Source organism: Anomalospiza imberbis, chromosome 2 (assembly GCF_031753505.1).
Source record: "Anomalospiza imberbis isolate Cuckoo-Finch-1a 21T00152 chromosome 2, ASM3175350v1, whole genome shotgun sequence".
NCBI classification, from domain to species: domain Eukaryota; kingdom Metazoa; phylum Chordata; class Aves; order Passeriformes; family Viduidae; genus Anomalospiza; species Anomalospiza imberbis.
Genome location: NC_089682.1, coordinates 105,991,630 through 106,015,335, shown reverse-complemented (window position 1 = coordinate 106,015,335; position 23,706 = coordinate 105,991,630). Strand labels below are relative to the sequence as shown.

The 23,706-nt window shown below is 42.2% G+C and overlaps 1 protein-coding gene across 1 annotated transcript; it reads left to right on the top strand.

Moving 5' to 3' along the window:
- The first annotated feature begins 1,732 nt into the window (after positions 1 to 1,732).
- DCT (dopachrome tautomerase) lies at positions 1,733 to 23,395 on the top strand. The gene is made up of 8 exons (XM_068182449.1): positions 1,733 to 5,258; positions 13,266 to 13,565; positions 14,917 to 15,017; positions 16,091 to 16,257; positions 17,875 to 18,054; positions 18,160 to 18,295; positions 19,751 to 19,952; positions 21,985 to 23,395. The coding sequence occupies exons 1-8, from the start codon at positions 4,958 to 4,960 to the stop codon at positions 22,164 to 22,166; spliced, it is 1,569 nt and encodes a 522-aa protein (XP_068038550.1). The 5' UTR covers positions 1,733 to 4,957; the 3' UTR covers positions 22,167 to 23,395.
- Positions 23,396 to 23,706: the final 311 nt, after the last annotated feature.

The following is a 23,706-nucleotide window of genomic DNA, read 5'->3' as shown; positions in this document are numbered from 1 at the left end:
AAAGTGCCAGCCAATTCAGAGCTTTGGAACTGTGTGTGTCTTTAAGTAATGAGGAATTCCCACTGCAATGAACTCCAGACTTCTGGGAGGCAAGTTCAGCTGGACCACAAGGCCTGGTGAGGAATCCATGAAGAATTCTCTGGGGAGAATTCATCTGTCTAAATGTAGACCTGTCATGCATATTGTTCTTCTCTGAGTTCCTCTTCTCTTCTAATACGTGAACATGTTGTAGCATATAAATTAGTTTTCAGGAAAACAATTCCATGCAATAGGAAAGGACTGGATAAATAATTTAAATACGAGAAGCCAGGAGATGATGAGACTATTCATATGAAGAGGGTTTCTGTGCAATGGCAGGATCATGAGCTCTTCGGAGCTGCTCTGACATTCCCAGACTTTGGCCTCATTCTCCCACATACAGGACAAGGAGGCAAAGGGTAAGGTGGTGACAGGGCAGTAGCTTTTGTTGAGAGATCCCAAAGACATACATTTGCTAGGAGATTCGGGTAACCTAGAACATGAATAGGTGTCTGAAAACCTGTGCTACAGGTTTCCTTATAAAATGGTCTTCTTGTTATCTCTAGAGTCATTATGAATTGTCGTGTAATTTATTTATTCTTCTGGTTTCTCCACCAGTTTATATGTAGAATGTTTTATTTTGACCAAAATACTTTCCAAAATTCCAAAGGCCAAATACTTTTCTGGCTTGATACCAATCAGTGCTTGAGTACAGTAGAAGGAGCCTGAGAAACAATAGTGTCATTGAGGAAAAAAAAAAAGTGAACTTGCTGCCTACTTACTACTCAGGAATTCTGTGTTACTTGTGTGAATTGTGTTTAGTGATTTCTTTGCCTGTAGCTTTGAGTATTCTTTTTCTCTATTTCCTCTCCTGCCACAAAAATATGTGAATGTATTTGTCCCAAAAATGTGTTGGCATATGGATATACTTCTTTGCCATCTTTTGATGACAGGCTGAGAAGTTTTCTGTAGGGGGTCACCCTATGCATGAATCCAGACTGCAAGACAGAAGAAATACTGTTTTCCTGTACTTTCAGCATAAATCCTAAATAATGTAATTAAAAATTGAACACAGTTTCAGGTGTTCCTGATCCAGTAGCTCAGATGTGTGGTGTGTTGAGTTGACCCTCACTGGATGCCAGACACCCTCCAAAGCCACTCTGTCACTGCCCTCCTCAGCTGGATAGGGGAGAGGGAATATAGAGAACGGCCTGTGGGCTGAGATAACGTCAGGGAGAGATCATTCAGCAATTACTATCATGGACACAACAGACTCAGGGAAATTAGTATGATTTATTGCTAGTCAAATCAGACTGGGGCAATGAGAAATAAAATAAGATCTTGAAAACATCTTCCCCTCATATCTCCCCCCTTCCTGGGGTTAACTTCACTCCCAATTTCTCTACCTTCTCCTCACCAGCAGTGCAGGGAGACAGCGAATGGGAGCTGTGGTTAGGCTATCATGTCTCTTCTGTTCCTTCCTCCTTAGGGGGAGGACTCCTCATAGTCTACCCCTGCTTCTGCCTGGGGTGCCTCCCACAGGCGACAGTCCTCCATGAATTTCTTCAGTATGAGTCCTTCCCACAGGTGCATGTGGGAACAGACTGCTCCAGTGTGGGTCCCTGCAGGGTCACAGTTCCTGCCAGCAGCTCTGCTACAGCACAGGCTCTCTCCACAGGTCCTGCCAGGAGCCTACTTCCCAAAGGATCACAGCCTCCTTCAGGCATCCACCTGCTCTGGTGTGTTCTACCCAGGCTGCTGGTGAGTCTCTGGTCCCCTGTAGACCTCCATGAGCCCATGCCTCACCATGGGCTGCACCAGGAGCTGCAGGGGAATCTCTGCTCTTGTACCTGAAGCACCTCTTTCCCCTTCTTCTTCTCTGACCTTGGTGTCTGCAGGGCTGTCCCTCTCACATATTTTCTCTCCTCTCTCTGTCTGCAGTTGCCATTATGCAGTAATTTCTTTTCCCCTTTTAAATGTGTTATCCTCAAAGTGCTATCACCTTCGCTGATGGGCTCGGCCTTGGCCAGTGGTGGGCCCATCTTGGAGCCAGCTGGCTTTGGCTCTCTTCGACATGGGAGAAATTTTTAGAAGCTTCTCACAGAAACCACTCCTGTAGCTCCCCATCTGCCAAACTGTGGCATGCCAGCCCAGTGCTTGTGGATAAGGCAGTGCAATCACAGTTTGGATAATTGGCATGGCTCATATGCTCAGATTTGCTGCCTGAAAAGTCCTTTGATGGTTCAGGGCAGTAGTACCAACATACTACCCATTTTTCAAGATGTGAAACTCTGTAGTAAATAGAAAGTCATTCAGGATACTAATTTGTAAACTGGTATAGTGCTGATTCTGTGCAGCCCCAACAACAGCTCCTTTATTTAAGTGTGATTGCATGGGAAAAACAGAGGAACTTCTCAGTAGCGACACACTAAAGAATGGACAGTGCCTGCTGTTTTCCAGTGATTAATAGAAATACAACTGTCTTTTTGTAATTTTTTCAGTGTGTTCTTCATGGCGTGTCATGCAGCAGTAGATAACCACCATTGCTGGTGACGCAGTGACGCCAGGATGTGGGAACTGTGCATCTTCTTTTGTTTTTCTGGGTGTTCCCCCTCAGCCAGAGAAGGCACTCTTAAAAATGCTGATGCATTACTGAGGACAAGAGACTATTGCTACATCTATGCCAGGACTGCATGCTGTAGTGTGCTCCCAGTGTTGTAGAATTATGTGATGGAGAGAGGCAATCATAATAAAATCTACATGTGCCACTCTTCTACTCACAGTTTTATTTTCCCTGTACACTAAGTCATTTCCATGTCATCCTCTACCCGCTCTTCCTTTTCCACACTACAACTTCTCTGAAAACAGCAGATTTCTCCTTCCTCATGTACTACATTAGAAACCTATTGCCTTACCTTATCTTGCCTGCCTCAGTATCTCACCTTTCTCTGTGCTTACTCTTTCTGTCTCATATAGGGTTTAAAATAGCTGTAGAAACATTCCTATCTGTGTCTGAATTGAGCCAGCTTTGATTTTAATAATTTTTATGATTGCTTGGACACATATTTTGCATAAAGACCCACCAGTTCAGGGGTTTGATTGGTTAGTTGAATGTATCTGTATATTTTGATTTCATTTTGGTGATGCTGGTAAGTGAGTGTGTGTTCACTTTAATTGCTTTCAGATATTATGTGGGTAACTTTGGTCCAAGACATTGTCTAACATAGATTCAAAGACACATCCTTCACACACCAGGGAGATGCATTTGGGTGCTGAGTAGGATGAGGAGGAGTGTTTTTCAGAGGGGTTTTGAGCCAGTTCTTCCATTTATAACTCCTGAGCTTCTTCAACATATTTTTTCAGCAACTATTCACACTGTCTTTTTCACACATTGTGTTGAGAGCAGAAGACAAAAACCAATTGCAGGTAAATTGAATCCAAAATGAGGTGAGTTGAAACCCATTTCAGAATACATGGTATTGCTAATATGCTTTATGCCTCCATAAATGAGGTAGAATCATATTTCAGTTTGTCTGTCAAACAGTAATTTTTTGATATAAAGATCTGAGAACCTAAAAGTGCTGATGACAATGTCCATGGTGTGGATGAACTCTTTAGCTACATGATGGCAATAATTTGCTGCTTTGATCAAAAACTTCTTGAGGTAGAGTGGTGAGGTTGAACATCCATGGAAGTATTGAATAGCATGGACATAACCATGGATTTTTTCATGATACATGCTTATAAAAATAGCTAAACAACACAGCTGGGGAAGGTGGAGGGGGAAGGTAGTGAAAGCTTTCAGTGAAGCAGGGAGAGTTGCCAATTTTTATTTAGTATGGTGGACCTGAACTAATAGCTATTGCTTCAGACTCACAGAATCACTTATCACTAATTTATTTTTATTTATTCATTTTATTGCTGTAGGAGTTGCATTGAGGGCAAGAACTGCTGCATACTAGGAGCTTTTTAAAGATATTTTTGTTGGTGTACTGAACAGAACCACTTAAGTGCATATCTGGTGTGTGTATTGATCTCATAGACTGTGTTCTGCCAGGTGAGTAATAAATGCTTAGCTATGACAGTTCTGAAAGTCTAACAGCCAGACCACCTCTACAACAGCATCTGGTATAATGTGAGGAAAGGATTACAGAGCAAATGAGGACCATTCACTCTTTAAAAACAATTAAATAATTATTTTTGCCTGCAAAAAGGCTATTAGAAAGGAAACCCTTCCCCAGTTGCCACTCAGATGTTTTCAGTGCAAGCACTGAAGTTCAGCAGTTGGCCGGTGGAATCTCCACCCCAAATTTATGTTACCACATTTATTAATTTTTGTTAATGCTGCATCTCTATCCTCTGTGCCTCCAGTTAGTTTTGCATTGCTACTGCTTTAATGGAAAGTATTATCTTACAGTGAATGGACTCTATTTATCATCTGTTTACAGGGTTTTGATTAAAAGAATAAATGTGTTTCTCCAGCCACCTCAGATAAAACAAGACCATCAATTTCTCAAATCTCATAAAAGACTTGGAGAAATAAACCTGAGGCATTCACTCTCCTGACAAGCTGCCAGACCCTTGGTTTCACACTGGCAAAGGCATTTCTGCCCTTGATGTCATGTGCAAAACACGAGGATTTGTGCCGTGCTAATCCCTCTAATGAGGGCTTCTCCCAACCTCTATATAAACCCTGCTCAAAGCCGTGGCTGCTGGACAGGCACCACAGAGTCAAAGCACCCATCTTTTGAGCTGTATTCGAGGCAATTAGAGGCTGGGATTAAGCAAACACCCAACACCAGCACCCTCAGCAGCAAGAGTTATTATCCTGGTTGGCTGGGGCTTGGAGCTGTGGTGAGGCCAGGTTGTCCCACAGTACACATCTCCCTGCTCTTCGCAGTCAGGTCCAGCAGGGAGGCACAGCCTGCACGCAGCAGTAATGGGAGCCCTGAGGTGGCTTTTCTGGGCTGGGCTGGGCTACCTGAGCTGCTGCTGTCCCCCACAGGCACAGGCACAGTTTCCCCGTGCCTGCATGACGGTGGAAGCCCTTCGCCTGAAACGCTGCTGCCCGGCCTTGGGGACAGAGCCAGGCAATATCTGCGGGTCCCTGCAGGGCAGGGGACGGTGTGAAGAGGTGCTGGCAGACACTCAGCCCTGGAGTGGCCCCTACACTCTCCAAAATGTGGATGACCGTGAACGGTGGCCCCTCAAGTTCTTCAACCACAGCTGTCAGTGCACAGGTGAGATGGGTGCTGGGGGGAGTGGATGGGGATGGAGGGGTCTGCTAACCTTGCTCCAAAGGCCAGAGGCATTCCTGGTGGTATAAGGCATCAAGAAGGCTTCAGATATTACCGTTATCTGAAAAGTTCTTCCATATTTATGATACTGTTAGTACTTTTTCAGAGTACTTTTTCAGGGTCAAAGAAGTATTTTCTCTCATGTGAATTTCGATGTTTTCCTCTTTGCCCGTGGAGCTGTCCCTGTAGCCAGGGGTCCCCTTTCTCCACAGGGTTTTGGACCTTTCAGTGCTGCTTTCAAACCTCTGTCTCTGCTACTCATGGTGCTCTGAACCTGGATCAGCGTGCATTGTTTGAAGATTTATTTCTCATGGGTGAGTACTTTGCAGCATGACATAGCCCTGTGCACTGAAAGTTTCCCAATGTCAGGCCAGGGTATTTCCCAGGTTTTTTAACTAAATTTACATCTTACGCTGATCCAAAATGTGTCTGTACAACCACCAAAGAGGCCACCCTATCCTTTTCCTCCTCATCTCCAGCTGCTACTTCTCACTGTGACTTTACATGGGCTCCTGACTTTGAATGCTGGAGGTGAAATGGATCTAGGAGGAGACGTGCTTGAAGGCTAACCAGGCCAAAGGGATAAGGTTCTAATGAGACCACTTCCCTAGTGCTGGCAGGAGGCAGTGAGCAGGAAGGTGAGCTCAGGGCAGAATAAGGTGACAGGACCTCTTCTCAGCAACAGCCCTGAAGGGGGGTTAAAATGAGCAGGAACTGCAGCCTCAGCCCAGACTTCTGTGCAGGGCTCTCAGGAGATGGCACCACTAATAGGGCAAAAGGCACATCAGAGGCACTGAAATCTCTTTCTAGGCACATTTCAAATGAAACCTGGGATTTCATGTTGAAAACATCAAGTTGTTTGAATTTTCTAACATGAGAAGAATAAACTGCCTTGCATCAGCCTGATTCTTAGAACGAGCGGAACTGTTTTGTCTAAAATGTATACCTCAGCTTGCACTACCAAGAAAGCCCAGATCAATCTGGGAAGGCAGCACTGCAGAGAATTTCAGCCAAAGACATTAAATTTTCCAGTGCAGTTATCAACTGGAAACAGAGAGGCAGTGGCAGATGACTTAAATGGATACAGGGTGTTACCAAAACTCCTCAAAATAATAACAATAGACTTTATAGTATACATAAATTTTTATCTCTTTCTTTGACTGGATTTCAAATGCTTGTGCAAAAGAACCTTTCCAGACAGTTTGCAAAAAAAAAAAAAAAAAAAAAAATCGCATGCACATTTTTTTTCTTAAAGAAAAGACAAAAACCTTATATATCTCCAAAACTTTAGTCAGGTATCACATACAGACACAGATCCTGGGTCAGAAGAACACTGGAGAACATGGGCATGCACCAATATTTACGTAGTTAAAGTCATTAGAGCATCAAAACCTGTGAGTAAATTGAAGAGCAATTGAGATAGACATGCTCTGAATAGGCAGACATTAATTTGCTTGTCCAAGTAGAGATAAGCACTGGTATTTGATATTTGCAGGACTGGATCCCAAGTTACATTAGCAGAATGTAGTGTCCTTTCCATCAGCTTTACTTCTTCTGAGCTGACTGCTCCCCTTGGCTCTTTAAATCCCTTGGATTCCTCTTTCTCCTTGCAGGTTTTTTTTAATCTAAATATACCAGTGATAAAACAGTAAGCAAAAGGTATCCTTATTCATGATTTTCAGAAAGTTTTCCTGGCCTGTACTCTACTTGATAATGTATGCAAAACCATTTTGAGGAGAATGCTAAGAAGTACACAGCTATGTGGGATTTGAATTAGATCTGATGCTTTTGCAATGCTGGTGATTGTGGCTCCGTGTCTATTAGGGTTTTTTGTGGTTTTTTTCCACTTGGTTTAATGCACTGGTTGGTTGTCTGCACAGCAGCTGTAAGTGGTGTGACGTGTGGTATTTATTAGGCATCCAGAGCTATGATACCTGTGTAACATAATGGTAGGTAACATAGGGTAACAGAAATGAAATATGCCCATTCAAAGGGACATGGAACAGTACAGATCTCTGCTATTAAGGTGTCTTATTTTCCAAACTGCAAACTGCCTGTTTGGAATAGTTCCTGGATTGTGTAAACTCCAACCCCACCAAGGCTCTTTCTAGCACTTAAACAGTATAAAAGGTTGTGTTCCATCTTTATAGTTTAGAACTGGTGTGGATGGTAAGCTGTGGGAAATTCAACAACCATGTACCTGATTATTTGGTTAGACAGTGCCAACTGAACGTGTCACACAGCTGATGGCTATATGGTAAGGAAGCTGGAGGAACAGTGAGGAACAGGGGCTGAGATTTCCCAAAGGTGGGATTCTGGAGTTTTTGCAATAAATTTAGCTTTTTGCTAAAAACTTAGTATCTAAGAAGGAAAGAAACTCTGAAAACTTTTCCATTTGTTGAAGCCATTCACTGAGGAAAAATACCTTAAAATCATATCTATCCAGGTCTGGGTACTGAATATTTATGGGCCCCTCTTCCTCCCAAACAACCTAACAAACCAAAGAGGAAAAAGAAAATCCCAAACACAAATATGGATGAATAGCTATAATGGGATCAGATTAATTTTTTTCCATTTCTAGGCTTTAGCAGATAATATGCATGAGTTTTTCTTTAACTGAGGACAAACAGAACAAGATTAGAACAAAAGAAAGATCCAGCTTTTCTTCCCACTTCTTGTGCCAAGAGCCATGGTCAATAAGCAATTGCAGGTTTGTTGTCAGGATGCACTTTTTACTCAATGTGTTGGTTGCAGGAAAAATATCATCTCTTTAAAAAAATATGGGGTTATGGCAAGAATGTAGTTGGAAGGTAGCAAAGCGTTTTTAGATCTTGACTAATTTCAGTTTCGAATCCATTGAATGTGTTCTACAATTGGTTTGGGTGCCCCTCATATTATTCAATTTATATAAATTCTTAAACTGAATCTACCGGACAGATCCTGACACTGTGCAGTATGTGTGAAGGGGAATGTGCTAATTTATTTTCAAGAAGGTGTACATGTTGAATTAGATGAAGTGATGGATATGTGAGTCCAACCTTGAATATTGAGACTTGTAGATGTTTACAAAACAAAGCAGTGCTTCAGTGAGATAGTTGAATTTCGTTTAGAAGAAAATTATTTTAGAGGACTTGTGAACTCAATACTATTTTGAGTTCTAAATGATAACATTGTACTGCTGGGATATAGATCTGGTATAGCATTTTAAAAACTCAGTACAGAAGACTATTGTGAAAAACGACTGCAGTCGGTCATGTGGTTGCTAGTACAGATTGTGACAGTGATTAAACAATGACGTAGTTTGAGTTCAGTGAGGAATTAAACATAATTATCATTCTTTTTTTCTGCTTCCACTTTCTGAGGTTTACATATGGGCATGTGCTGAACATTATTTTTTAATAGAAGTTTTTTGAGGGAAAAAAAAAATTAAATCCTTTTGAATTCCTGTGCAATATATTCAAGCTGGCGACAGATGATTTAACATCTATTCTTTAGATGTAATCAAATTTTCAGTTAAGCCATGTAGCTGATATGATGGCTACCCCATGAGGTAAAAATTGGGCTTTTGAAGTGGTTATAAAATACACTTCATTTACTTGTTGCAGGGTAATGTGTCTGTGGAGTAATACTAAAGTATAGCCATACCTTGATGACCCTATTAAATCCAGTGTAGGTACAGATCTTCCACATCCTACAGCCTGTGAGTGTGTCCAAATGAAGAGCTAGAAAAGAGAGAAGAGCTAACCATTTGTCCTACATGTTAGCAGTCCTGATCCCAGCCTTGAGAAACTGCAGTATGCAGGTGTTTCAAATCTAATGTAACTCCTGTCTTAATGTAATAGCTAAAGAAGTCTGAAAAGGAGTCCTTTCTCCCCATCTGATAAATGAAGGGCATTAAACTAGTCTCTGTGGAAGGAAGAGGCATGGCAGCTGCCAGGGTGTCATCTTGGTACACTGAAACAAGGCAGAAAATGGTAAATGTTGAGTGGGTTCATTTTTACTGAAGAAAAGACACAAAGTTGATGGAGTTATTAATTTGTGTTATGTTTGGTGACTGAAGGCCAGCCATATGTTATGACCTCTAAGAGGCAGAAAATCCATGAGCTCAGGCAACCCTCAGGCTTAAGAAGCAGCTGCAGTGGTGTGTGATGACTGGTGTTAGCGTTCACCAGTGATGTGTGTGAGCACATACCACATGTCAGGTCATAAGAAGTGTGTTTTTCCCAGTGCCATGCCAATGGATTGACCCACTGGGAGAAGCAGCATGGCCACAGTGCCTACAGAAAGAGTCTTGACTGAGAAAGAGCACTTTAAGTGTTGCTCAGATTGGGTACAGAAGAAGGCAGCTCCCCAGACATGTGATCCCATCTCCAGACAGAAGGGTTAATGGAGAATACACAGATGATATTTTGATCAGCGGCAGTACAGTGGACATTCCTGGAAACAGTGGAACAAGACGGGAGCATCCCACAGTGATATTATCTCCTTCCTGTGTACCAGAATGACCTCCCACACTACATTCTCTGGAAACCACAAGAGATGATAAATAATCTCTGCTGTCCCTGGCAGAGCCTCAGGAAGGCTGTGCACTGAGCTCCTATGTGTTAATCACTGAAGGTGAAAAAATGCTAAGGCATGAATCCTTGCATGCTCCTAGAGTCCCTGTGTGCAAAAGGATCAAAGTGAAAGGGTCTCACTGCCTTACTGAAAATATCTGCAGTGCACTATATCCTCCTATCAGGAGATTATTTTTCCTGCTCTCGTAGAGCTGTACCATTGAAGTCCACCATCACCAGCACAACAGACAGGTAACTTAAGTTGTAAGAGAGCAGCATTTCACAATGCTGTCATGTGGGAAGTGCACATGGCAGTAAATGAACTTTCTGGAAACAGTAATGCATAATTTCCAGATCAGTGGCCTGGTAGAGTGCTTTAGAAACAAATAGTGAAAAAGTGGTTTGGGTGGGTCAAAAAAAAAGCTGGGTCTGATTACTGCAGTAATTTCTCATTGAACTATGGGAAATCCCACAGACCTCCATCATTTTCTTGCCATTTCAGCTGCTGCATAGAGGCAGTCCTGTGATGCATGGTGAAAGAAAATTACAAAAAACAAGTCTTGATATAATGAAGTTTTGTGTATGTTTCTGACAATGGAACATTGCCAAATAGACCTGAGGATGTAAAAAAAATGTTCGAAACAATTGGCAGAAATATTGCAGTGTGAAATACCACTTTGCCTGGAAATTGTCTCCTGTTTGCAAGTCTCCACTACAGTCCTCCTCATTTAGTAAAAGCTCATGCCCCATTGAAAAGTGACTGGGGAAGTGATGGAAAGAATGGAGCCCTTGGATTCCTTCCTAGATAGGGTGGTTAAGGGAGAAAATCCTGCAGAGCATCAATTGGATATAATTAGCACCTGCCAAAGGGAAACAGGTGACAAGTCATTGGTCCATCTAGCTCCAGATACAGTTGGAAAAAAAGCTTTCTTCCCATGAAGATAACTCATCATTTCAGGCTTTTGCAAATTTCTTCTCAGAGCCTGAGGAGGTACACAGAGTATATGTAAAATAAAGATATTGTCTGATAAAATTATTTCAGGCATCAAGACCTGCAGATTCAAAGGGCCCTTCCTGAGGGAGGAATAGGCACCGTCAGAGCCTCAACAAGTGACTGAGGGTGTCTTGCTCTGGTACCAATCCAGACAGCACAAACCTGGTCCTGCACTGCCTCTGCTTCTATTAGTGCTGTATTTCAATGTGATGCTTATCCAGCATTGTGAGTAGAGGGGTCCCTTAAATGACTGGAGGAATAAATGCCAGTCTCAAAAGAGGTTGTTGGCAGATCTTTTCATGGTTAATTCCTGCTTTTTCCTCCTTCTCTTAAGGATTGAACTGTACCTGAGTGTGAGGGGTCAACAGGTGCTTTCCAGAAGGTCATGGTACATGACTGAAACTTGAGAAGTATACATGACCTAATTATGCAATGTTGCAAGATATTCTTGATATTTGTCATCTGGTCAGTTCAGGCTGGAGTATGCGATGGGCCCTAATAGCTAGGCTGAGTCATGAAGAATAAACAAGACACAGATAGTGGGGAACACTGAATTGATAACAGTAATTTTGCTGTTCTGATGGGACCCTGAGGATACTGTGATCAAATAAATCTTCCATGTTGCTTATCCCCCCTGCCTCCCATATCCATGCAATCCACACAATCTGCTTTGTTTCATATAACTATAACCTACTTACTTCTTCTGGTGTATGTCTTCATCTCCTTTAGCCAGTGAAGACCCCTGGCTTTGGGTGCCTTCCCTCATAGCTGGAATATGGCAGCTGAACCCAGCTGCTTCTACTTGCGTCATGACAAAATGTAAGCCATATATCTGGAAATTGTCCTCATGGGATGCCATTGGGATGTGCATGATCCAAAACCTCATTGAAGTCTTCATGCTTGTGGTCCCTAAACTGAGCACTGATCCTCAGCTTCATGACAACATGTAAACTTAGAGATCTCAGGGGCTCTGAAGCAACTGTAACCAACCTACATTTGGTCCAAACTCTGCAGTAAGTCCTCATATATTCTTGGCAGCTCTCACAGGAGTCTGCCACACATTTCAGCAGCTCTTACCCTAAAAGCTAGACATAAGCTTCAGAGCCTTGTTGGTAACAGCCCTTTTAACCTTGGGGGTCTTTGAGTTTGGTAATAAGCCCTGTAGCCCCTAACAATCTGAAATCTTGCTTTAATGTTAATTGCTGTTCTGGTCATAGGCTCAAGCCTACAGCCTAGGGACATCTGCCTGTCTGGGAACATTTCATAAGACACTTCCTCATCCCCATGTTAGTCCTGGATCTAGTAGCACCAATATGTGTGGTGAACAGTGAAATTTTGTGGCATTTTGGAAAACAGTTGTCATAGTTGTTGTGGAATGAGTGTGTGGGGAGTTGGAGGGGAGGTTGAGAACAGGTTAAGGAGTCAGTGCAGATTTTTGATAGCAGTGTTGAGATCCCAGAGGAACTCTGTTGTCATTCTGCTCCCCCCTGCCTCTGGCAGCGTTGCCTCATGTCCTACACTGCTGCAGCCTGCCAGCACAGGCAGGGAGCAGGCAGGGAACAGGTGTGTACTGTGGGAATGGCTGGTTGTTCCCTGGCTCCCCCAGAAATAGGGGAGCAAGACCCAGTAGGGCCTTTCTGCTGCTGCCAGCTGTCTGCCACAGCATGCAAGAGGCCACACTTAAAGCAAGCTCTGCTTTCCTGGGCTCTCCCATCTCATCAGAGAGTCTGAGCAATTATCCTAGAGCAGACCTGATTACTTGCCTTAGGAGTGATGCCAGCGGGGAATAACAGTACTGCAGTGTTTCTCAGGCTGTTATTGCAGCACCGTTTAATAACGCTTAAAGTGTGACTAGCAGCAGCCCTAGTGCTTGTCCTGGTTCGTGTTGGGCCCTAGATACACTGTTGAGAGGCACTAATTTCACATAGGTTCTGTCCTTAAGAGAACTGTTTTGTTTAGGGATTTTTTTCTGCGCTTAAGGATCCATGTGAACTGACCCTGTTTTGGGTTTGATCCTGGAAGTAGAGGAGTACTTGAGAGCCAGTCGAGCAAAGCACTTCATCACTGGCTTAACCTCAATTGCTCAGCTCTCTGTTCAGTGAGAGTCCTCACGTGCCTGAGGACTTTGCAGAGCTCTGAGCACCTCAGGGCGTCAAGCCCATTACCCAGCACTTCTCCAGCTGGCTGAATGTGATTCTTGGCCCTGCTGTGGCTCTGGGAATCGAGCCAGTCATCCTTCTGGTTAGTCAATTGGCAAAGCTACAAGTCTGCTCAGCTGCTGTCCTTTCCAGGAACTGGCATCTCTGGGGAAGAAGAGCACTAATTCTTCATTCTTCTACGTTGCACTGTTAGTTTTCCCTGATTCATAATGTCATGACTGATTGTTCCCTCTTGATCCAGGAAACTTTGGTGGGTACAACTGTGGTGAATGCAAGTTTGGCTGGACCGGCCCTGAATGCAACAGGAGGAAGCCAGCAGTTGTCAGGAAGGACATCCACTCCCTGACAGCAGAGGAGAGAGAGCAGTTCTTTGATGCTCTAGACCGTGCCAAGACAACCATTCACCCGGACTATGTCATTGCAACTCAGCACTGGAGAAGTCTGCTTGGTCCAAGCGGAGAGGAACCGCAGATTGCCAACTGCAGTATTTATAACTACTTTGTTTGGCTTCATTACTACTCAGTCAGAGACACGCTCTTGGGTTAGTTCTTTTCTTTTCCAGTGGGGTCTGCAGGTAAACAAAAGGGTGAAAATACCACTGCTGGACAAAGGTCCCAGTAGTAGGCACAGAGCTGTGGAGCAAAACAGTTGGTGGTGAGAAGCTGGTGGCCTTTGGACCTGCTATGGTCTGTTCCCCACACCCCGTGGCAGCTGGAGCACATCAGTTGCGCTCCTGGTGCATCTTCAGTCTGACAGGGAGCAATGCACAGTCTTCACTTGAGTGAACTGAAGTGTGGCCAGGCAGTGACTGACTTCAAAAAGATGTTCCCAGTCCACAGGACAAGGTAGATGCAGTGGCGGTAGGAAAGGGAGTCTGCAGTGGTGAAGCCATGCAGAGCCATGCAGAGATATATGAGACCAGAGTGCTACTGCTTTCTGTGGCTTTCAGCAAGTCACCAAGTCCCCAAGGATGGGATTTGCCTGAGAAGCCACAGTTACCTTTTAAAACCTAGCTTAGAGGTTTGGGTATCTAACTCCATGCTTTCTCCCATATTCAGATTCCTAGGCTGCATTTCATTCTAGACAGAAGTACCTATACCAGCCCCATTTCACAAAGCCTACTTCTTGTAGGAGGTGCACCAACCAGTTCAGCTTTTCTGCCTGGTAGTCCCATGTGCAAGCTGAACAGCCCTTGTCTATCTCCTTGCTGGAGGGTGACTGCTACTCTGCAGTCGGTATCATTCAGTTTGCCCCCCTGACACAGCTCCCTTTTGCAGGGCTGAAGGAAGCAGCCTCTGGCCTAGTGAGAGCAAAGGTTCTTCAAGGGACAGGACAGTCATGCGGAAAGGGAAAGGGGAAACTTCTAGTACTGCTGCAATGGTAGATAAATGATTCAAATGTGATTTGAAGCCTCTCACTTCTCACCCAGCAAAAGCACTACGCAAGAAATAACAAGCGCTATTTGAAGAAAATTGGCAAAGGATTCTGGATTACTATTGGCATGGAAAATGCTGAGGTTCTCTTGATAGATACATGGTCTAAGTATTGCAGCTGAGCAAGAAAATGAGGTAATGCACATATTAGCAAGGAGATAGGGTTTTAAAAGTAAAACCAGTTTTAAAAATCAAAATTCACTAAAGTGAGAAGAAATCTTCACAATATCCAGCTTTTTAGGGAATGTGAAGTTTTGTTCGGCATTGACGCAAATATCCACAGAGGAATTTGTTTCACTTGTCCCAAGTAAGTGATGTAGCTTCTGATGGGTTCACTCTTTTCAAAGATGCAGAGCTGAAGTTTCTTGTTTAACTTCCCTCCAGGCAATAGAAGGAAGTACTGTCTTTCTTTCCACCCTCATTTGATGCCTAAATGCTTGTTTTATCATCCCTTTGTAGGTCCTGGCCACCCCTTCAAAGGTATGGATTTCTCCCACCAAGGACCTGCCTTTGTCACTTGGCATAGGTACCACTTGCTGTGGCTGGAGAGGGAACTGCAGGTTAGTTGAACAGCCTTTCCTTTTCCTTGCACAGCTTCTCCCTTTTGCTCTGTCACTTTGTTGAGCTAGCCAACGGTAAGCTACCTTCGAGGATAGTTTCTCACCCAAACTCCCAGGAGTATTTGATCATTTATCATTTTTTTTTGTTTTGTTTTAAGTGAAATTAGTGCATTCTGTGTGATGAAGACTGAATGATTTCTCACCATGAACATTGATGTGAAGGTTATCATGGAGATTTTTTCCTTTCATCTTCACAACAGAGGATAGAAGATGTGAAGTAACAGTATTTATTAATAAAATTGAAGCAACACCTTAATGTAAAACTTGGTAACAGAGATTGTTGGCTGGTGTTGAAGATACTGATGAAGATACATATACTAAAGATATGACATATTATACATTTAATACATACATATATTTAGCAATATGCCTTTTAAACAAATATATGTTAGCATGCCTAAGAGTCAGTTGCAGAAGCATAGACTCATTTCCATTTGCATGACTTCTATATTGTCAGTGTTGCTGTATTTCAGCCTTACAGATCTCTAATGAAAGTGGTTGCTTATCAAAATAGCTGCAGGATCTTGCTTGTGTGAAATTGTATCTGGCAAGCAAGCACAATCAAATGCACTGTACTCCCCTATTAACACAAGTTCAGATTCCTCCCCAGGGCCAGTTTTCTGGAACGAAAGCCAACCACACGCACAATTTTACCCATTACCCACTTAAATCACTCAAAGCCTCTTACTTGCTTAAGGCTCAATTCATCTCTGCTCCTGCTCTCCTGCCTGGTCTCTGAGTTGGCAGAAAGCCTAACATGGCCAAAAGAAGGGCAGTACCACAGTAGGAAAACCAGTCACAATGCCTTTGCTTAGACTGATTTAATGCCACAATCTTTTGGAAGGAGTTGGAGAGGCACTGTGAAATGCAGGTAGTTGAAATGCAGAATGAAAAGCTGAATATTCAGTGAAATATCCAGTCAAACAGCTTGAAGGAATCCAGCTTGAAGGAATCAATTTCTTTCTCTTTCCTTTGGAGCTGATTCCCAACTAAGGTATTTCTGTCCATTGCAGCGCCTGATGGGCAATGAGTCCTTTGCGCTGCCGTACTGGAACTTTGCCACGGGCAGGAACGAGTGTGACGTCTGCACAGACCAGCTCTTTGGAGCATCGCAGCCTGACGACCCGGGCTTGATCAACCTCAGCTCCAGGTTCTCCCGGTGGCAAGTAGTTTGTAACAGGTAGGAGGGTATCCAGAGCAAGCTCACATATGGACAAAACATCGCTGTCATTCAGCATTGACAGCATGGGCTGCTCTCTCAGTGTGAGTAGAGTGGCAGGAAAGGAGCCGAGACGTCTTCTTTAAAACTGGAAATTGCCATCAGTTCATGGGTAGATGGTTCTGTGTAAACTTTCCCATATTGTGGAAGTGTATTTTTAAAAGATGATTCTTCTAGTACAGGATTTTAGTTGATTTAGCCAATTTATGGCTGCCAAAAGTCTGAAGAGTTTCCCAATTGGCAAGTATCTTTCAAAAAAAGAAATGCCTGTCTGTTGGTTCTCTATAACATGCACCCAACTGATCTCAGCAGCAGAAAAAGAAAATTGTTTTGGCATATAGAAAGCTAGAGATAGGCTGGAAAGTCTACTACCTTGTTTTGGATGAGACTTTAACCCTGATATATATAATGCAGTTTAGGGATTGACTTTGCAATATCTGAGATTTCACATGAAAAACAGCACAGAGCCAGACAGGAGCTTGCTGCCAGCTCCCTGTGGGAATGTGCTGACTCGTGTAAGAGCAGGGCTTTGACAGGGGATTCAGATGCGGGATCAGGGTGCTGTGACATAAAATGCTGTTGGTTACAATACCCATACCTCATTCTTCTCTCAGCTCAGGGGCAATGTGCAGTTAGTCAGACAGAGGTACGGAAAGCTCAGGTTTTTCAAAATAGTCTCTTTTTCTGGATACCTAAAGAGATATTTGAAATTCCAGCTTCAGGTACCAGTTGCCTTTAAGTCTTGGCCCTACTTTTTCCTGAAAGACAAACAGGGCTTTGGATTTTTCTTGAAAACTGAAGTGACTAAACTTTTGTCTCACTAAGGTTAAACTGAGAAGAGCTTTTGTTTACTTCAAAAGTTTATGAAAATGCTGTTTCATTTCCTACTGAATAGAACAGATATTTTTGTTTCAGCAGTGTTGCACTGTTTCTCTCCTTCCGTTTTTCTCTCCCTGGTATAAAGGATTTGCTCCCCATTAGTTACTGAGTAAGCCCAGGTTGTTCTCGAAGGCCCTGAAAAAAGAGGATGCAATGCATTGCTCTTGCTTTTCTTCTAAAGTGGATGAGGGATGGCAAATGAAAATCTGTTTTCTGTCATTTCTTGCATTTTCTCAGCTCACATTTCCCTTCATTTTTTTCCTTTTTGTTAAGAGTTAAAAAAATAGTCTGTCATCAGGAGTGAAAGTTTGTCAATTCAAAATTGAAAACTTCATTTTACATTGCCTGACAAAAACTTCTTACACAGCCCTTGGGAGTGGAGAAGGCATGACGGGAGTTGGGCTTGCTTTTTCTAAAGCATCCTCTCTCTGTGGACAATGAACCTGGTAACTCTTGGTCTAAATGACTGTTGGTCCACAGAGGATGCAGGGCCACAGAAAGCCATATCATGGTGACAGTCCTGAAATAAATTCATCTCCCAGGCTGTGTGACATGAACTGAGCTGCCCCAGGAGGTGTCCATCCCAAACCTCTGCTGTCTCACACGTATAGCTGAGGACTCTTTGTACTGCATGAGAAAAAGCCAACAAACAAGTCCTCACCTTCTTCTGACTTGTGCTTCTCTCTGTTCCATGCTCAGTTTGGACGACTACAACCGCCTGGTCACACTGTGCAATGGCACTGATGAGGGGCCGCTGCGGCGGAGGCCGCCCCGCGGCTCCAGTGAGCAGCTACCCACTGTGGAAGATGTCAGGAGGTGCCTTTCCCTGCAGGAGTTCGACAGACCCCCCTTTTTCCGCAATTCCAGTTTCAGTTTCAGGTTTGTCCTTTGACTTCTCTAGAGCTGGCTGGGTCACTTGTTTTCTTTATGAGCACATTTATCAGCAAAATGTGGTTACTTGATGATGCTTTTTCTCATCCGCAGGAATGCGCTGGAGGGCTTTGATAAACCAGATGGAGCCCTTGACTTGCCAATGCTGAGCCTTCATAATTTGGTTCACTCTTTCCTGAATGGGACCAGTGCTCTCCCTCATGCAGCTGCCAATGATCCCATCTTTGTGGTATGTCTTTTACCCCCATCGTGATTGACAGTGGCTGAGGCTCAAGGGCACCTTTCTTACAAGAGATTTGCAGAACAAGTAAAGTGAGTTGCCTAAGAAATAGTTCTTTAAATAGAAAAGGAGGAATCCTTTATCTTTTCTTGAACACTACCACACCTGCATAAATGTTGAATAAAAAGGAAAAAGATCCCAGGGTAATTTGTAAAATATAAAATAAGATTCTAGGGAGAAGAGCTGCTATTCCAAGTCATGCTGCCTTGAATAATTTTATTAGGTGGTATCTAAATCTAATGGCTTATATTGAAAAACAACAAAACCTTATTTTACAGCAACAAGATAAGGTGAAATTTGGGATAGTTATTTTAAAGCAGTAGATTGAGTGCTTTGTTTCTTTGTTTTAATATTTACAAGCTAAAAGGAAGTCCATACAATGTCAGGGTGTATTGGGAAATAGAAAGAATATGATTTCAGTGGTGCATCGGAATAGTGCTGCACTGCCATGAACAGCACAAACAGTGTTGTGCAAATAAAAAGCCAGTAGTTGACTCTACTTATGCATATTTCTCCCCTAGTAAATTCATGCAAATTTATTCTCTTCTTTGTTAGATTAAACCACAGCATTTACATTACATATATAAATTCTTTATATATTATATCTATATATTATGCAGATACATTTCTTTCTTACCTTTATTTTAAGTTTTCAAAACTTTATTTTTGAGAAATAAGGCCAAATACTTTTGTAATGGTTCTTCAAACTGTTTCCTTAATGATTCTTTAATTTCTGCATGTTTCTTTCTTACACAGTGAAACTCATTTCACTATTCTGTAATTTCGTACAAAAGATTATTTTCTATAGGATATTTTCCAAGTTTTTTCCAGGGTTGTAATTAAAAAAACGTGAGTACATCAGAAATTAGTTTCAGACATTTGTAATAGTTGTCTGAAACAGATTTCCTGCATTAGTTAATTTTAGATCTATAAACTCACCTGATCAAAGTCATGAGCACCTGGAGCTGTGGAGCTGGTGGCACATGCTCTAAAATGAGCATGATGGAGTCAAATTTCCTGCAACTTTCCATACTTGTTCAGAGACAAGAAAGATTAAAATAATTTTGAAAGGCACATTCACCTGAATGAGCTCAGTGGCCCCTCACCTGCGATGATTCACCTGTCCATTTGACATCAGCTGATGTTAAACTGTCTGGAAAAAGATCTTATTGTGAACAAGCAGCAACAGGGGTGTATAAAGCAAAAATGTCCCATGCAGAAGATCAGTTTAGTCTTCTCATGAGCTTTCCTGATTTCCCATTCTGTAAATCCCCTCTAAATTAGATTACCCTCTTCTCTCTCTTTCAAAAGCTCCAGCTACCTTGTGTGTTTGTTGTGTGTTTTAAAGGTGGTTGATTTCTGAAAGAGCTTAATAAATGTGCGTGCCCATGCCTGGATTTGCAGGTTCTTCACTCCTTTACTGATGCCATCTTTGATGAGTGGATGAAGCGTTTCAAGCCCCCTGACAATGCTTGGCCTGAGGAGCTGGCCCCCATCGGGCACAACCGCCTGTATAACATGGTCCCTTTTTTCCCTCCCGTGACCAACGAGGAGCTCTTCCTAACTGCGGAAGAGCTCGGCTACACCTATGCCATCGACCTGCCAGGTATGTCCCAGGATGCTGTTCCTTACCAAGTGATGAGACAGCTCACATTTTCTATGGCACAGGCATATGTAAAATAAGGAACCTTTCACAAAATGCACAGGTCTATTCACCTGCTCACTTCCCAACATTAATATTTGGGTACCTGGAGAGATGTACCTGGGTGTTTTTTCTTGTAAACCCCCAATTTTAAAGATATTCCATGTCCATGGCTGGAATCTTCATTAGTGTTTGTCTATTCATTTGAAATTACACTTGACACAAATCAGACAAAGACAGAATAGCAAGAAAGTGAAGTATTTATGTAGAAAATCCAAATTTTGCAACAAGATATTAAATATTTGTAAAAGGCGGAAGACTAAGATCTGCATGAAAACCATGCTTCAGCTGTTTTTCCAAAGATTAAATCTGAGTAGTTTCTTTCTTCATTTCAGTATTACTTTGAAAGGCATAATGTGCTTATCTCACTTGTGTGGGAAGGAATTTCTTCTAAATGCTTACCATACATCTCTGGTTTTAATCTGTGGAGACTGTTTAAAGGTCTGTAGACTGCAAAAGATTGAAACCCTTGCCCTTAGGCTGCATTCATGCAGGGGAGCCCTGATTTGTGGAGACATGCTAGCTGCTTTTGCAGTTCTTCTCTCAGGGGCATCCCCAGAATTTTCCCTGAAAGTTTAGCTTCCTTATGAAAAGGAAAGGAAAACTTACGGAGTTTAAGTTTTCCTCCCTTTGGATTACTGTACCCCTCTCCTGCTTTGCAAATGTAGATGCCCCTTTGGCATGAAGCACCCAGAGAGGAACATGGGTAGCTTGTGAGTCTGTTGTCACATTGGAAATAAACATATATTAATACATTGCTGGTTCTTACTTGAAAGATGATAAAGCAGGAAACAATTCATTTTGGGACTCTACTAATTTTTGGAATGGTTGCATTCAACCTTTATGAAGACTGCAGATTGGGGCACAAGACTTTTAGTTGCTTTTATAGTCAGTTTGACATCTCCCGTAGCCATCTGTCTCCTCTAACCCATATATATAGATAACTTTTAAACATGTGCAGTCCTCTTGAGAGTGTGGTGTTTTTTTTGGTGATTGTTTCATCAAACATGGTTATTGCCATCTCAGTATATGTAGCATTCTTCAGAAAAGGAGGGCAGGCAATTTTTGCTTCTTCTGAAAGCACAAAAGAAAACACAAACATTTAGTCAAGTGGAGCAATGTTGTCATAGGAATAAGCAATATTATCTTTGAAGACAGTGGTTCTTCAGAAGTGGTTCAAAATCAGCAGATGCGATCTGGAGCTGATCAGCAGAAGCACACTAAGTAGTGTTTTCAGTTAAAAGTTTGACAGTAGGCTGCTTTGTGGTCTTTATGAAAATTTGAGGGTTTTCTGTTGACCAAAATAGCTTGGAAGCAGCTGTCTTGAAATGTCACTATAGAAAGAATTGCTCAGATCATTCATAATTTTGGCCAAATTAGGTGAAAGTCACATCTCACAGTCTCAAGCTGCATCAAGGGAAATATAGGTTAGATATTAGGAAAAAGTTTTTCACGGAAAGAGTGATAAAGTACTGGAATGGTCTGCCTGGGGAGGTGGTGGAGTCACCATCCCTGGATGTGTTAAAAAAAAGACTGGATGTGGCACTTGGCCATGGTTTAGTTGAGGTGTTAGGGAACAGGTTGGACTCGATGATCTTGAAAGTCTCCTCCAACCTTGTGATTCTGTGTGATTCTGTGTTTGTGAAAGATCAGTCTTTTTGTCTTGTCAATGTTGATCTTTTCCATTCCCAGCACTTAAATTTGTATGAATTATTGAAATTTAAATTCAGCTGTACACTTCTCTAGCAGGAAGCATCTCCATCTCTGGTATGTGTCTCAGTTATGTGGTGTGTTATGAATTTTGCCTGTGGCCAGTAGGTCACTAAGCTGCACAAGTAATCATAATTTATCAGCATGTAGGAAATATTATGTCTTCTGTGTAATTTGCAAAATTGAATTATGGACTGTCCTCACTTCAGTCATTTCATATTTCCAGGTTCCCTTGACAAAACCCAAGCATGGGCTGTCATGGTTGGATCCACAATTGGAGGAGCACTTACAGCTCTGGCCGTGCTTGTTCTGCTGCTTGTGCTTTTCCAGCACCGAAGGCACAGAAGAGGTTTTGAACCCCTGATGAATGTGAGCTTCAGCCCCAAGAAGTACATGGGAGAGGCCTAGTGCCCTCACTTTCTTTGCTTGCTCTTGTAGGAAGTGACCTTGATTGCCTTACTGGTATCTTAGCTGAGACTTTATCACACACTCCTTCGGCAGCTGACTAGATTGTTCTCATTCAGGTTTTTCCCGTTATCTTGTGAATTGTAATGTGTGAAGTCTCTGGGTACATATGAGAAAGGCCCAAGTCAGGCTAGATTTTTTCTCATTACTAAATGTTATCTGGAGTGTGTGACACTTGTAAATCATCCTCTAGAGATTTATATCAAGACAGCTGAGAATCCAAATAGGAGAAAACCAACTTGAATAACCAACATAATTTTTCACCTCAATGTGTTTTTCATTTCATTTAGCAGCATTAAGATGTGCTGAAAGTTATTAATTCTGCATGTATATTTGAGTAATACATTATTTTACAGTTATCAATAAATATTCTGAATAACATAGTCTTGTTTTAAAGTTCAAAATGTTTCATGCAGTTTGACAAAATATAGGAACACCCTGGTTACAGTTTATTTCAGAAACATGATCAATTTTGTATGCTATTTCCAATAAAGTTGATAGCAATAGGTAAACTCCACAACTCCAACTCCTAACATTTAAGACCAGGAGTGCCCTGACACCTAGATGTACACTTGTGTTTTACCTCTGTGTTAGGGACCTTGGACAGAAGTTGAAAGTAGGACTTAATTTTGTCTCTGATGCACTGTTCTATGAATCTAGATGTAAACTTCCAAATTTCCAAAGTCTAGGATACAGAACTCAAGGTAACAAGACTAAGATAACTTGCATTACTCAGGTGTGCAGGTGGGGAATCAGGTTTGGATATGGCAGTTGTTAGGCCCCATCCTAAACATTCCTTTATACATTCCCTATATATTTCTTTATTTAGACAGAGATTTGAAACCCATTTGTGAGGTTCTCCAGTGTTATCTTGGAACAGGTTTTTTTACATAGCAAATGACATCTTGAACAGATCCTGTCGGCTTTGGTGCTTGATATATTACATTAATGGAGTATTCAGACTTTGTGTATTGTGGGGTCTTGAGTCTTATAAAACCTTTGCTGATTTTAGCCTTGAATAAAAAAATTCAGTTAGTAAAATTTTCTGGCATTTCTTTTAGGCCTGCTAAATACCACCTATGTGGACTAGAAAAAATATGTTTTTCACATATACTTAGCTTTGAATATGTGTAACTCACAAAAACTTACCTCTGAATTGCAGACTTTTTGGGTCAAACAAAGTTGTGATTTGCTCACCACACACTCAGATAGCCTTTGCTCCATCAGGTGGACAGCAGTCTGCTGCTATTTCTGCTGCTTTCTGTGCCTTTGGGGGATCCCAGTGCACTTGTTCCTGGATTATGTCCAAGATGTCAAAGGTTGAAGCACTTTTTGTACAGCAGCTCAGCTCAGTATCTTAGTTCCCAACTCAGGCTGCCTTTTGGGGGTTTTGTTGTTTAGGGACTGGTGTTATCTGGTGCTGAAGACAACAGATGAGGTCTCCAGAGATCTAACTTACACATGTGTTGCATTAGTTGACCCT